The sequence below is a fragment of the Narcine bancroftii genome, chromosome 4 (genome assembly GCF_036971445.1).
Source record: "Narcine bancroftii isolate sNarBan1 chromosome 4, sNarBan1.hap1, whole genome shotgun sequence".
In the NCBI taxonomy this organism is placed as follows: domain Eukaryota; kingdom Metazoa; phylum Chordata; class Chondrichthyes; order Torpediniformes; family Narcinidae; genus Narcine; species Narcine bancroftii.
In genome coordinates this window covers 47,882,008-47,898,208 of record NC_091472.1, presented here as the reverse complement: position 1 = coordinate 47,898,208, position 16,201 = coordinate 47,882,008, and the positions used below count along the sequence as shown (strand labels likewise).

Genomic DNA, 16,201 nt, shown 5'->3' with positions numbered 1-16,201 from the left:
AAACAGTGTTTAAACAACAGAAGGCTTTTTAAGCATGAAATAATGATTAGTTCTCATCAAAAAAAAACCTGAACAAAACAAGAAAATCCAACAAAAAAATTTCTACTCAGATATTTTTCCAAAAATTTTTTTCAACCTGTGACATCAGTTTGAAAAAATGTTGGATAACTGAAGATTTCTGATTGTTTCGGATATCATTTATCCAAAATTTTTTGGAGGCTAAATGACATCATTTCGGCTTCAAAATTTTTCAGATAAATGAGAATTTCTAATTTTTCTGAAATCCTCAGTTATCCGGAAAAAATATATTTTTGGAACCAAACAGACATTACTTCTGGGTCCAAAATATTCTGGATAACTGAGGATTTCGGATAATCGGATCTGTATTGGCAGAAAAAAAGTGTGAGAAAATTACATGTCTTTAGAAGTTTTGCTATTGAAATTTTATATATTTCTGTTACAGTAGAAATGCAATCAGATACCTATTCTACAAACAAGCAAATCAATCCCAACACTACTGCTCTAACTAAAGATTATTTGGTGTCAATCAGGTACTAATGATTCAAGCATTGAGTTTCCAAAAATGTGGAATAAAGAAATAGCAGAAAAATTAAACAATACTTTGCATTATTTTCAAAGACTTTACACTACCAGCAGTTTTTTTTTTTTTTAAACTTGATTCCAGCAGCTTCAGTCATTTGCCTCTCCAAAAAATATACTGATTTTTTAAAAAATATCTACTCATTTATTTCATTCATTTAGAAAGTTCATTAAATTTGGAAGCTATATTGTGGACAAAGAAAATCTGGAGGGACTCAACAGGTCAGGCAGCATGCTTGGCAAGAAATAATCAGTGAATGTTTCAGGTTAGGACCCTTTATCAAGACTAAAGAAAGGGAGACCAAGTATATAAAGTGAGAGAAAAACGAGGTAGTTCTGGAAAGGGTCAAGGTGACTGAATATAGGACAGAAGAATGTGGGATAGCTGGAGAAACAGATTAGAAAGAAAAATGATAATGCAACCAGATAGAAGTGGGGGTTTATCCAAAATTGGAAAATTAATTGTTCAAGCCATTGGGTTCAAGGCTATTCAAGAGAACCATTCTGTCACCAAATGCCTGGCAATGGATGAGGCCAAAGACAGACATTGGTGAGGGAACCTAAGTAACAAGTAACCAGGGCTTCCAGCTTGGACCTTCAAACAAAGTGCAAGCGCTTAGTGACGTGGTTGCCCATCTAAATTCAGTCTCAAAAATTGAAGACCATAGTAAATGCCCCAAATACTGTGGATTCGGTTGGAGGAAGCGCATGCAAAATTCCATCTCAACTGGAAGGTTTGCTTATGGTCTTGGATGGAGGTGAAATCTCCCAGAATACTACTAATCTTTGATACAAGTCAAATTTCCATCATTCAAAGCTTTGAGTAACTAACCTTAAAATCTGTCTTATCCTAAAGAGTGGAAAGACCAAAGTTGCAAGAACCAACCGTGTTGTATTGTCCCTCCCAGAAGTATGTTTAATTTAATTTAGACAAACAGCACAGTAACAGGCCCTTCTGGCCCATGAGCAGGCACCGACCAATAGAGTGAAATCCCTGTTAATCTCCAGAATTCCTAGCAACTGGCAACCTCAAGCAACCAGCAAAAACAATTGCAGAAATAGGTAAAAAAATACAAATGTTTAACATTGGCGCCCATTAGCGGTTAGTTCACCAATCCACGCAACCTCAAACAACTGGAAAATTTACTTATCTGGCATTTACCAATCCACATAGGTGCCAGATACCAGGGGTTTTATTGTACATTTTGAAGCGTGGGAGGAAACCAACAGACACCGAAAAAACGTACAAACTCCTTATAGACATCGACAGATTCGAACCCAGGTCGCTGGTGCTATAAAAGTGTTGCACTAACCACTAGGCTAACCGTGCATCTCCAAATATGTTGAAGCTTTATTCATCAATAGAGGCAGCTTCTCTCCTTTTTACTTAGAGAAATTTCTCTTCTCCATCAATGAAAGTGACTTTGCTCATCTAATTGAAAATCCCAAGATTTTGTCTCATACTAATTTCACAATATCAACTTCCCTATATCTTCTTTCCAAAGAAATTAATACCAAAAGAACTATGACAACTTTCTCAGATACTAAACTCCAACACAAATTAGACAGTCAGAAAAATGAGAAATAAAACAGCATCATGAGGTACAATGGCATCAGCTGTGATTTACTATTTTCAAGACATTCCAGAAGCAAATTATGAAATTTTGCGAGCTCCATTGAAAAAAAGTTAATTATTAAATAATCACAGAGGAATGAACATTAACTTCATGATTTACAGCATAAGTGGAAATAGAAACTGGTCACATTTCAGGTCTGAAAAGGCTTCCATATTGAGGGACCTTGGATTTCTTGAGAATAAAAAAAATAAAAAAAAAATAAAAAAAAAAATCGCAGATGCTAGAAATCCAAGATAAAAACAGAAAATGCTGGAAAAGCTCAGATCAGGCAACTCAAAATTGGACTTCATTAAAATGAGTGAGCTGCTTGATGGTTGTTATTGCTTGATGGATAATTCACTCTACTAATTCCAAATGGAATCAACTAGCATGTGATCCTGCCTTAATTGACAGAAATTATAATGACACTTGAACCCAGGCAGTCAGCAGATCTCGGAAGGGATTTCAAAAGAACATTTGGGAATCTCATTGTTTGTCAGTGGTCATGAAATTTGCACTGATTACTGAGCAATCAGAAGAAACAGAATTTTTTTTGTCCTGAAACTTGGTGTTTTGCAGCAGCATGACAGTGCAAATGTTCATATCATAACCATTTTACAATATTATTATAAATTTTTAAAAAATAAGAATAATAGTGCACAAAAAGTAAGACAGTGTCTTTGGTTCACAGATTATTCAGGAATCTGATGGCAGTGGGGAATAAGCTGTCCTTGTGTTGTTGAGCGCTCGTCTTTAGGCTCCTGTACCTTATTCCCCCAATAGTAGCAGAGTGAAGAGGGCGAGGCCTGAGTGGTGGGGGTCCTTGAGGATAGGGGGTGCTTTTTTAAGACATTGCCTCATATAGATGTCCTCGATGGAATGAAGTCTGGTGTCTGTAATGTCGCAGGTCGAGCTAACAACCCTCTGGAGTTTATTCTTGTCCTGAAAGTTGGCGCCTCCATACCAGGCAGTGATGCAACCAGCCAGAATATTCTCCACAGTACACCTTTGGAAGTTTTCAAGAGTTTTCAGTGACATACCAAATCTCCTCAGACACACCTCACAAAGTATAACTGCTGGCGAGCCTTCTTTATGATTGTATCAACATGGAGGTTCCAGGGCAGATCCTTAGAGATGTTGACACACAGGAATTTGAAGTTTTTGACCCTCTCCACTACTGAGCCCTCGATGAGGTCTTCCTTCTGAACTCCACAATCATCTCCATGGTTTTGCTGACATTGAGCGCAAGGTTGTTGTCGTTAAACCATTCAACGAACTGATCTATCTCCCTCCTTTACACTTCCTCATTGACGTTTCTGTTGACAAACGTGGTGTCATCGGAATCAGAGTTGTGCAGGACTATTCATTCTTGACCAATTCAACAAAGGATCTAAATATTCCTTTGATTTTTAATTATACATAAAAATGAATCATAACCAACATTTTCAGATGTACCTAAAGAAAAGTAGCATCAATTTTAGATCTACATTTTCATGTCATCTTTGGTATTTAGGAAATTTGGTCTCTTGGCATTTGTTTTTCCTAAAGCCCAGTGCAGAAAAACTCTGTCATTCAACATTTTATATCATACTTGAGTGACAATATTTCAAAGGGGGCAGTCAGGCCAGTTGAGCAGCAGAACTCTTCTGTCCTTTTTAATTAACTGCTGCAAGCAAAGAACATATGAAATAAAGTTTATACTATGCTTTCCCAATGTTTATCGAGAACACCTGCCATCATCATAAATGATTTGCACTTCTAGAATATTCCAATACAGTTTGTTAAAGTTATTCTAATCCAGGCAATACATGAACAGTATTTTGAGAAAATGGCAATACAATTCTGAAAAGTTCAAGTTACCTGTAAACAGAAAAATTGCAGATGATGGAGTTCAGTGCAGTACACAAAAGTGCCAGAGAAACTCAGCTGATCAGGCAGCATTCATAGAAAGTAAAAGGCAGTCAATATTTCAGGCCTGAGCCATTTTTCAAGTGTGCTAAAAACTAAGCTGATCCCTCATTAAAAAGGTTGGGAGTGGGGGCGAAGAAAAAAAAAAGACTCTTTCCCTCATTCCTTCCAGATCCCCAACCCCCTCCTATCAGAGAGTTTATTAGCCCACTCCCCATCACTTCTAACATCCCACCAGTCTCCACCTTTTTTCTATCCTCCCCCTCCTTCCCTCCAGCAACTTTTTATTCAGGTGTCTGGTTAGTTTTAAAATTTGTGAAGAAAGCCTTCAGGCCTGAAAAGTTGATTGCCTTTTACTTTCAATGAATGCTGTGAGACCTGCTTCATCACATATATATTACAAGTATCAGTTGCTATAATTTCAGTCTTAGATCTAATATACTAAAGATAACACATGTAAAGAAATACAAACCCTTATGCAAATTCTTACAATATTGTGTTTTTTGAGATGTATTCTCTCTTTTTAAGTTTAGGAAACTATTTAATGAGCTGGGGGTTTTGTTTTTACCCCTCTGGTGGATTCAGTGCGTTGTGCAGCCACATTTCCTGCTGGTAATGACTACATTAATTGGCTGCAAAGTTCCTGGGCTTGTTTTGAGAGTGACACAAATGGTGACACACATGTGGAAGCACTTTTGTTTGCACTGGGTCAGCAAAATACAAAGTCGCATACACACTGTTTGGCAATGGCATGGGGGCAAACGAGAGACAAGGCAGCCATGCCTCCTCAACGACCTGCACTATAATTTGCAAAAGTAGTCCAACCCACAAACAAGGTTGCACTTGGTCCGGAGAGCGACACACAATCAGCCCCCGTCGCAGCCTCGTTCCCAGCCTGTCTCTGCGCATGCCCCCCCCCCCCCCACGGCTTCCCAGCCTCACTCTCTGCGCATGCCCCCCCCCCCCCAGCCTCACTCTCTGCGCATGCTCCCCCGGCTTCCCAGCCTCACTCTCTGCGCATGCTCCCCCGGCTTCCCAGCCTCACTCTCTGCGCATGCCCCCTCCGGCTTCCCAACCTCTTTAAAGAGCCCGACTCTTCCGCCCCCCCCCCCCCCCCCCGAACGCGGTTCGGTCACCGTGACTCCGACCCCCTCGTTGCGGCCAGCCGCCCCTCCTCCGGAGCCCACCAGCCGGCCCCAGAGTTCATAAACTTAATGAGGAGCAACTTTCCTTTACCCTGCTGCCCCCCCCTCCTCCTTCTCTCCCACCTGAGGGTGGAGAGGACACTTGCAGCCGAGTCGAGGCTACCCAGTCCCCCCCTCACTCCCACAACAATTGGGCTCACATCAGTCACCCCGCAGCGATAATATCATTAGTATTTGATGAAAACGATGCTTTACCGGGGTTAAATTCTGGAATGGATGCCTGATAGTCGGAGCCCACTCGCATTCCGACATCTGCAACAATAACCAAACAAAAAGAGACAGTAAATCACCCGTAAGTATGGTTCAAATCAAACCTTGACCAGCGTCGAGCTACGATATCGAATAACTCGGGGTTTAAAGACACCGAGGGCTACAAAAGTTTAATGTATGTTGCATAGCGTTCGAGGCTACCACCGTGCTCGTCGTCACTGCCACTCTCCTCGGAATAATGTCCATTGGAAGAGGCGCCCGCGGGGCTCTTGGTGCCGTTCGATCGGCCTTTGCCCAGATACTCCGAGCCTTTCTCCATCATTCCAGGCATCTTAAGATGCAAGGGGGAGGGAACCAAAGTTACCGCGGCTCCGTTTGGCGTCGCTTCCAGCTCACAACAACTCGGAGCAGGCAGCCTCAGCACTGAAGCGGGCGGCCGCGATCACTCCGCTGCCCCGCACCAACACCCGGCACCCCCCCCCCCCCCCCTTCTTTTGTCCTACGGATAGTGTTCGGGTCGTTGCTGCTCTTGCTCGGGGGGTTGGGGTGGGGGGGATTATTCCTCCCCCCCCACCCACCGCCGACGTGTTCTGGAGGTTCAACGGCGCCCTTTTCTGTCTCCACACTTGTGCCTCGAACTCTTTTTCGTCTTCTTTGTTCCACCCCTGTGGAGGCAGGAGCTGTCACTGCGCCCATCAGCGGTGAAGCGGCTTTTAAAAAAAAAAGCACAAAAGATCAAACTGAGTTCCCCCCCCCCCCCAAACCACACTTGAAAGTCTCGTGTTTACCCACCAATGTCAGTGGGACTGGGGCATGGTTCAGTTTGGTTGAAACAATTGCTCCGTTTTCTACATTGCAGCCAGATGCAAGGTTGAAACATCCCTTATTCCATGGGCGAATTCTGTGTAATTCTGCAAGGGGGGGGGGGGGGGAAATCAGATCGAACTAAATTAATGGCTTAAAAGTTGGACTGAAACGCGCAGAGAAAACGCAATAATACTGTCGTGGTTCAACGTAGACCAAAATACTGCGCCGAGAGTCCGAGAAATGAACGAGGAAAATGCTCGTGGTCAGGGGAGATTCGCAATCATCAGCTTTTTGTGTTGGAATTCTGTCATTGTCCATAGTGACCATCTAGTGCGCGAAAAGTTGCTCTTGGTTTTGCCGAGTCGACATCAAATGGTGCGAACCCCGATGGTAATTTAAAAACCAAACACAACGTTTACGAAGAAGATCGTATTGCCCCCATTGTGCAGGAACATGCCTGTAAAAAAAGTCAAATCTTGTCGTTGGATTAAACAAAATAGGTTCTCAAGTTGGGTTGTTCGAAATATTGGGATTTAAAGAATAATAAACAAGTGATCCCTTACAATTTCACGTTTAAACACAATTTCAAAGTAATCAAAGCCATCATATTTCTTGGCAAAGTTCGAAGCACCTACAGAAATAGTATGATTAAAAAGGTTTGAAATTTCCCCCCAGAATTTGGTTATTTTTGTAGTATAATTTTAGTTTTCCTGATTGCATGACTTGTCTATTCCCATCTTTCTGAATGGCAGAACAGGCTTGATGGACCAGATGGCCTACCCCCCTGCACCTATTTCTTCTGTTCTTTCCAGACCTCTCTGTTTCAATCTCAGCATTCACGCTACCTACTTCTTATGTTCTTTCCAGATCTCTCTGTTTCAATCTCAGCATTCACGCTACCTACTTCTTATGTTCTTTCCAGATCTCTCTGTTTCAATCTCAGCATTCACGCTACCTACTTCTTATGTTCTTTCCAGATCTCTCTGTTTCAATCTCAGCATTCACGCTACCTACTTCTTATGTTCTTTCCAGATCTCTCTGTTTCAATCTCAGCATTCACGCTACCTACTTCTTATGTTCTTTCCAGATCTCTCTGTTTCAATCTCAGCATTCACGCTACCTACTTCTTATGTTCTTTCCAGATCTCTCTGTTTCAATCTCAGCATTCACGCTACCTACTTCTTATGTTCTTTCCAGATCTCTCTGTTTCAATCTCAGCATTCACGCTACCTACTAAACGTTTATCAAGCCACTGACTCTGACAGCTACTTGAACTGCACCTCCTCCCATCAATTTCCTGTATGGATGCCATCCCTTTCTCCACCTTCACCATATTGATCTCACGATAATGCCTTCCATTTCAGGACATCTGAAGTATCTTCCCTTTGCAAGGAATACAGCTTCTTCTTCACTCTGGTCAATGGAGGCATTTCCCCACATTTCCTCTTTTTTTCTCAGAGCCAACCCCCTCTCTCCAAACAGAACAGAGTTAGCATTTTCCTTGCTCTCACCTTTCATCTGAATAGCTTTTGCATTCAGCATATCATACTTTGTAATTTCTGCCAGCTGCATTAGACCCCATCATGAGCTCTCTTCATGAATCCTTGCCTGCTCATCTCTCCTTAACACCTCACCTTGAATCCTCACCCCTAGTAACTTTCCACTTGAACCATAGGAGATACCACCCTTGCTCTTTCATCTTCTCTTTCACCACAACTCAAGGACCTAAACAACCCTTCCAGATGATGCAAACCTGCATCTCCTCTAACCTCATGTACTACATTTGGTGCTCCCAATGTGGCCTCCTCTATATCGCTCTGTCCGCAATGCTCATCCTCAGATTGTGGATGCATGCCATTTTTACTCCCCATACTGACCTGTCCATACTTGACCTTCTCAACTGTCAGAGGAATCTAGAGGAACAACATCTCATATTAATCTGGCAGGTGTACAATACATCAAATTTTCCAGTTTCAGGTAAAGTGTTTCTCCTCCAAGATATTTCCATTCTTTGCCCTTCTTTCCACCCTATTTCATGATCAGGAAAGGAATCAAGGTTATGGGGGAAAAACAGGAGAATGGGGTTGAAAAGGATAGTAAATCAGCCATGAAGGAATGTGAGGGTGGAGTGGCCTGACTCTGCTTCTATGTCTTAAGATCTTATTCTGTCCCCTTTCCCACATACGCCAACCCAGGCCCCCACACGTTCCAATCCCCTTCTGGATCCATTTGCCACCAATCACATTTCATTCACAGAATTTCCATCCTTTGTCCTCCCCTTTCAGTTACATCTCCCCCAGTAGCTTCCATTGTCTCCTTCACAGCAGATTCCAGCAACAGTGGCCTTTGACTTCACTGATCACCCCTCTGCAAACGATAGGAAATTCATGTTTGAGTAAACTTCTTGGGGTTCTTTTTGAGATGATTAATAGAATAGATAAAGGGGATCAGTGCCTGTGGTGCATTTAATGTTTCAGAAGGCTTTTCATAAAGTGCCTCACAGGAGGCTGATCAATACTGCAAGGTTGGAGCACATGGAATCAAGGGTAATACTGTATTGAAATGGATCAAGACTGGTTATTGTACAGAAAGCAAAGAATAGAAAATGAATGGATCATTCTCATTGGCCAAATATGACAGGGATAGGTGCTTGGGCCTCAGTTATTTTCAATCTAGATCAATGATTTGGCTAAAGGATTATTGTAACTATGCTCTCCTACTGTGCTCTTGCCCTGATACTTTATATGGCTGTACGAATCTTAGAGTTGACATGCTAGACTGCTCACTGTACCAGGAATAATGTGACAATAAAGTTGTACTGATCTCAAATCACAGGTGTGAATTAATGTTTTCCATTTTATGAAAGCCCATCATGTTTAATATAAAACTATATTTATTATGGCCTGGATATTTTTATCACCCCAGAATGAGAAAAGTCCAGCATGTCATAAATGAGAGCTGCATGTAAAATACTAGATGCAATGTTCTTGCATAATAATAATAATGAGTGCACTTTTAGGGAAGGTTATTGGCTGTAAAGCATTTCAAGATGACCTGGATTCATGAAAGATGCTTATCTACTTACAAGTCTTTATTGCTTTCTTTTATTATCAAGTGAAACAGTGTTTATATCTTTCCTTTGGACCTCTCTTATTGATTGCATGTAAATATTTCATTCGGGTATTTTGGATAAGAGGTTTGTAATATGCTCTTGAATTTATATGTGCCAGAGCAGCAGAATACAATATATAGGCAACTCGAATGATTTCCAATTAATTAATTGCAATTACCCATGCAGTCATGGGGAAACATACAAATTCCTTACAGACAGTGTGGGATTCGAACCTCCGTCCCCATCACTGGTGCTGCAAAATCATTGAGCTAACTGCTGTGCCAACCTTACCATTCATACGAGAGCCTGTGGTTGAAGATCGGGAGTATTTTGTGGTTTCTATGCAATGTGACAATTTTCTACATATTTATGTTAGACATGAATGGATTCCATCATATGTAGAAAAGGGAAACATGCATTGGATGCACAAGAAATTGTTTGGCCGTTAAACTCTTATCATTCCAGGCTGCTGTTGGATAAAAATTAATTAATTTATAGTACAAGCAAGAGCATTTATCTGCTTGGGCTAGAGCAAAATGCCAATCAGATGATACCAAGATAGGTGGAGGTAGGTAGTGAAGGTAGGTTGTTAGGCTGCACTTGGATTATTGTGTGCAATTCAGGTTGCCCTGTTACAAAAAGGTTGTGGAGGCTTTGGAAAAGTTGCAGAAGAGTTTTACCAGGGTGTTGCCTGAATTAGAGGGTATGAGTTCAAAGGAGAGGTTGGACAAACTCTGGAGCGAGGGAGGCCAACAGATGACCTGATAGAAAGGCTGCAGAAAGATTTAAGACAGATTAGGAGAATGGGCAGATAAGTGGCAAATGAAATATAATGTCAGAAAGTGTACAGTCATACACTTTGGTAGAGAAAAATAAACAGACAGACTATTTTTTAAATGTAGAGAAAATTGAAAATACCCAAATTCAAAGATACCTGGGAGTCCTCGTGCAGAATAACCTGAAGGTAAACTTGCATGTTGAGACGATGGTGAAGAAGGCAAATTAAATTCATTTCAAAAGGAATAGAATATAGATTTCAGTTTTATTGTCAGAGTACATACTTGACATCACATACAACCCTAAGATTTTTTTTCTGCGAGCGAGGCAGAATTATCACTTATTGGTAGTGGGAAAAAAACTGTACACAGCATATTCATGAAAACAGATAACAAATGTAAACAAACTGACTGTGCAATACAGAGAGAATAAATATATCAATAGAGTGCAAAACTAAGAGTGCGTAATGAGTCCCTGATTGAGTTTGTGGTTGAGGAGTCTGATGGTGGAGGGGTAGCAGCTGTTCCTGAACCTGGTGGTGTGAGTCTCACTATACCCTTTTCTTGATGGCAGCAGCAAGAACAGCAGGGTGGTGTGGATCTTCGATGTTTGCTTCTAGTCTCCGACAGCACTGTTCACTGTAAATGTTCTCAATTGTGGGGAGGGTTTTGACTGTGATGTCCTGGACTGTGTCCACTACCTTTTGCAGGGCTTTATGCTTGGGGTTATTGATGTCCCAAATACCAGACCATGATGCAGCTGTCAGCATACTTTCCACCACTCACCTGTGGAAATTTGCCAGGATTTCTGATGTCATTACAAACCTCAGCAAACTCCTGAGGAGCTAGAGGTGCTGACAAGCTTTCTCCATGATGCCATTGGTGTATTGGGTCCAGGAAATATCCTCCAAGATAGTGACTTTCAAGAATTTAAATTTGCTCACCCTCTCCACCTCTGATCCCCAGTGATCACTGGATTGTATCTCTGGCTTTCCCTTCCTGAAGTCAACAATCATCTTAATTTCAGTGACTGAATACAAGGAGGTTGTTGGTGCATCATTTAGCCAAGTTTTCAATATCCCTCCTGTATGTTGACTCATCACCTTTCTTTATACAATCCACTACCATGGTATCATCGGCAAATTTGTAGATGGAGATATTGTCATACTAAGCCACAAAGTTGGAGGTGTAAAGTGGTAGAGCAGGGGGCTAAGATCACAGCCCTGTGGTGCTCTGGTACTGATGGAGATTGTGGAGGAAATGTTCTCGCCAAACCTCACTGATTGTGTTCTGGAGATGAGGAAACCTATGATCCAATTACACAGTGGGGTGCTAAGTCACAGATCTTGGAGTTTGCTGATCAGTTCTGAGGGGATGATGGTGTTAAATGCCAACTCAAATCGATAAAGTGCATCCTGATTAATGTATCTTTACTGTCTAGGAGTCCAGCTGTAATGTTGAGACTTTATAAGGCACTGATGAGACCTCACTTGGAGTATTGTGAGCTCCTCATTTAACAAAAGATGTGCTGATGTTTTAGAGGGTTCAAAGGAGATTCACTTGGATGATTCCAGGAATGAAAGGGTTATCATATGAAGAGAGTTTTACAGCTCTTGGCCTGTATTCATTGGAATTTAGGAGAATGAGGGGAGATCTCATTGAAACATTTTGAATGATGAAAGGCATGGACAGAGTAGATGTAGAAAGGTTGTTTCCCATGGTGGAAGGGTCTAGGACAAGAGGGCACAACTTCAAGATGGGAGAGCATCCTCTTGGAACAGAGATGCAGAGGAATTTCTTCAACTGGAGTGTGGTAAATCTGTACAATTTGTGCCACAGGTGTTTGTGGAGTCCAGGTCATTGGGTGTATTAAAGCAGAGATTGATAGGTTCTTGATTAACCAGGGCATGAAAAATTATTTGGAGAAGGCCAGGCAGTGGGGATGAATTGGTTGAATAGCCTATTTCTACTCCTACAGTATATTTTATGGTCTTTCTCTTTCCATGCCCTCAGTGAAGGACCCTGATAATTTGATGCACTGGATTTTCAATAATTAAAATAATGAATGCCATCAATTCAGGCTTCCTCTATAGTTCTGAATAGGTATCCTTTATATCTATCAATATAGTATTTAGCTTTAATATTTGCATGTAACTAGGACCTTTTTATCCAGCTATAATTCACTTGCTTTCTCAGAAATCTTTTTAGTTTAGCTGTAGATTGGGCACTGTTGGGAGATGGGACAGTATGACTGGTAATGGAATTTCACTGAAGTTGGTGAATGTTTTGGGGGAATAATGTGTGGGTGGTAGTGGATAGTGAGACATGTGGGAGTTATTTAAGATTCAGTGAACTGGAGTTCAGAACTGGCTGTTCCATTAGGTGGAGAGACATGGATTGCAAGGTAAAAGAACCTTGGATGATGAGAGAGGTCATAAACCTAGTCAAAAAGTGAAAAGAAATGTGTAATGTTTATGCAGTTAAAATCTGGCAAGGTCTTGGCAGAATATAAGAGCTGCAGGAAAGAGCTTAAGCAGGGCATCAGGAAGGTGCAAAGGGGCCGTGAAATGTCCTTGGTGACCAGGGTTAAAGAGAATCCAAAAGCATTTTATGTTTAGATTAAAAACAAGAGGATGACTAGGACATTCCCATCCTTCCCCTTTGTGCTTGAAGTTAGAGGAACTGGATGAGATACTAAATGAGTACATTGCATCAGTATTCACCAAGAGGCCATGATGTGGAGAATATTAATGCATTAGAGCATTTTGCGATCAAGAAAGAGACAATCCTTGTTCTTTTAAAGTGCAATAAATGGATGTTTCCAGTGTCTGATGGGAGATTTATCAATTTATTGAAACACGCAAGTGACTTATGGAGACTTGATGACGCTGTTTGTATTTTTGCTAGTAGGTGAGGTCCCAAAGGATTGGTGAGTAACCAATGTTGCATCTTTGCTCAAGAATTGTAGGATGTTGAGCCCATCAGGTGCAAGGAAACTAATGAAGGTAATTAAAGATAGGATTTATATATATTTGAAAAGGCATGGTCAGATTACGTATCATGTTGAGGTGGAGTTTAGTCCATGTAAGTGTGAAGTGTTGCACTTAGAGAGGTGAAACCAAAGTGGAACATATACAATTAATGGCAGGTCTCTTAAAAGCATTGTTGTGAAGAGTGATCTGGGGGTTTAAACCCATAGATCCTTGAAAGTGCTCACATAAACAGATATGGTGGTAAAGAAGGCATATGGTATGCTCGGCTCCATTAGCCAGGTCATTGACTATAAAAATAAAGAAGTCATGATGTAGCTATTTAAAACTTTGGTTAGGCTGCACTTGGATTATTGTGTGCAATTCAGGTTGACCTGTTACAAAAAGGTTGTGGAGGCTTTGGAAAAGTTGCAGAAGAGTTTTACCATGATGTTGCTGAATTAGAGGTCATGAGTTCTAAGGAGAGGTTGGACAAACTTGGGTTGTTTTCTCTGGAGCGAGGGAGGCCAACAGATGACCTGATAGAAGTTTATAAAATTATAAGAGGCATTGATCGTGTAAAACTGTCTCCTACTAGGGGACATCAATTTAAGATGAGAGATGAAAGTTTAAGGGAGATGTATGGGGCAAACATTTTACTGAGAGTAGAAGATGCCTAGCACAGGCTGCCAGGAGCAGAGGTGGAAGCAGATACCATCGTAGCATTTAAGAGGCTTCCTGATAGAAACATGACAATGCAGAGAATAAAGGGATTTGTAGCAGATTTTTAGTTTAACTTGTCAGAGACAGATAGGCTTTTCTGTGCTATACTGTTCTGTGTTCTATTGTATTTGATCTTACCAGATCAAGAAAGAACTATTCTTTACTTAATCTCCACATGAGTTTTATTTGATCATGGATTCACAGAACCATATGGAGCTCATGGAATAATTAATCCATAACAAATTATTTTATTTAATTTGTTAAATGTATTCATACTAACTAGAGTGCCATTGGAAAAATTATATATTTTATTGTTGCAGGAGTAGCACAAATCATGTAATAGTGAATCAGTAGCTCATTCTGTGCTCTTCAAACAGAATTAATTTAATTTTCAAAGCAAATTTATACTCTAATTACTCAATTATAACACAGTATCATAATGAAAATAAGTGCATTCAAAACTTGAATACCAAAGTCAACTTGTTATTGTCTGATTTGTTCTTAGTCTTATTTTGCTAATTTGCTTTTTCAAGATTTCTTTCTCATCTCTAATGTATCTGGGTTTTTTATGGTGAATCACTCAACTTATTGCACCATGACAACAAGAATTTTGAGGCTTGATCCAGTAAAGCTTATGCTTTCCACGAGGGCAAAAATAGTAATTTTGACTCAAATTCCTATTTGGAGAAAATAATTTAAGAATAAGGAAATCCACCATCTTCCATGCATGGAAGATGATGCTAAAGAAAGCTCCATCCACCGTGATGAATGGGCCCCTTGCATAGCACGACTGCAATGAGGGAAACCCTTTCTAAGGTGAAGCCCACAAGGCAGCGGGTCCAGACAACATACCCGGTTAGGTACTGAAGGACTGTGCAGACCAACTGAAGGGGATCATTACGGACACCTTCAACACATCATTGCAGCATTCCATCATCCCCACAGGTTTCAAGACAACCAAAGAAGGTGACCATAGACAGCCTGAATGACTACCGCTCAGTGGCACTGACCTCGCCACGATGAAATGTTTCAAGCATCTGGTGATGGAATGCATCAAAGTGCACCTTGCAAAGAGACTGGACCTATTTCTATTCACCTACAGATGGAACTGTTCCACTCTGATGAAGTGATAACCTTGTTCCTCCACTCTGTCCTGTTGCACCTGGAGAATATGATGCCTCATATGCCAGCTGCTGTTCATTGATTTCATCTTGGCATTTAATATGATCATACCCCAGAGGCTAGAGGAGAAGCTGCGCCTCACTGGGACTCAACACCCCTCCCTGTAACTGGATTCTGGACTTCCTAATGGTAAGACCATGGTCTGTCCAGATTTTTAGCAAAAAGTTGAGCACTGGTGCACCTCAGGGTTGTATGCTCAGCCTGCTCATGTTTATACTACTGATCCATGACTTGAATGCTAGATCCAGCTCCAACAGAATCAATTTTGAAAATAACACAATAATAGTTGGCCTCATCAGCAACAATGAGTCGCACTACAGAGAAGAGGTGGAAAATCCTGGTGTAAGAATAACAACCTGAGTCTCAGCGTGGATAAGACAAGGGAGGTGATTGTCAACTTCAGGAGGACCAGATATGATCACCCTCCACTACATATTAATAGCTTGGCAGTGGAGAGAATGGAGAATACTAAGTTCATCAGAGTTGTTAGATATTCACCACTTAATCAAAAGTTGCTTTTAATTATCTTTAAACATGAAAACAGGATCAGACTTGAACTTATCACTATTAACTTATTTAATCTAATTTAACCCCCTTCTAATTCTAAGCACACATAATGTGTGTGTAAGTTTAGAAAAGTTGTTTGATTCACAGTCCAATCTCACTTCTCATTCCTCCACATTCACTGGTTGCAGGCAATTCTTATACTGTGCACAAAATTTAACATTTATGAAGTTCACCAGGCTTTGGTGCTTGAAAGGTAAATGATTACCACTCAGGAATGTTCTTGTTGGTTTTCAGAGAGAGATTTGTTGTTTACTGGACACAAACTGATTTCTTCCAATCAGCCACATCAGTGTCTTGCCAAAGAAACTTGTCCCATCAGGGTTTTTCAGATGATAATCTCTTTCTTTCAGGTCACCACAGAGTTCCTTTTTGTTTCCCTTATTTCAAGTGAAACATTATGCAGCTAGTCCTCTCCTCTTGTATGAACCACAAGGGCTTTGACCTGGTTGAACTAAGCACTCGCAACCTGTCTTTAAAATGGGGTTTTTCCACAAGCTTGGCAGCTTGTCCTGTTCCAGTCCCAGCT

The 16,201-nt window shown here is 41.0% G+C and overlaps 1 protein-coding gene and 1 long non-coding RNA gene across 6 annotated transcripts in view; one reads left to right on the top strand and one right to left on the bottom strand.

Moving 5' to 3' along the window:
• The window catches only part of rcor3 (REST corepressor 3), a 70,805-nt gene extending 64,746 nt beyond the window's left edge, over positions 1–6,059 (bottom strand). For 2 of the 5 annotated variants that reach the window (XM_069931207.1, XM_069931209.1), the window contains exons 1-2: positions 5,741–5,972; positions 5,525–5,581 (exon numbers count right to left, since the gene is read on the bottom strand). In XM_069931207.1, the coding sequence (XP_069787308.1) occupies positions 5,525–5,581; positions 5,741–5,870 (187 nt within the window). In that variant the 5' untranslated portion in view covers positions 5,871–5,972. Of the gene's footprint in view, positions 1–5,524; positions 5,582–5,740; positions 5,973–6,042 lie in introns of those variants that run through there. The other 3 variants (XM_069931214.1, XM_069931205.1, XM_069931206.1) reach the window with 3 other exon arrangements.
• Positions 5,095–16,201, top strand: part of LOC138760534 (uncharacterized) — a 31,372-nt gene continuing 20,265 nt past the window's right edge. Inside the window, exon 1 of the long non-coding RNA XR_011355684.1 lies at positions 5,095–5,621. This is a non-coding gene — a long non-coding RNA (uncharacterized lncRNA). The remainder of the gene's footprint in view (positions 5,622–16,201) is intronic.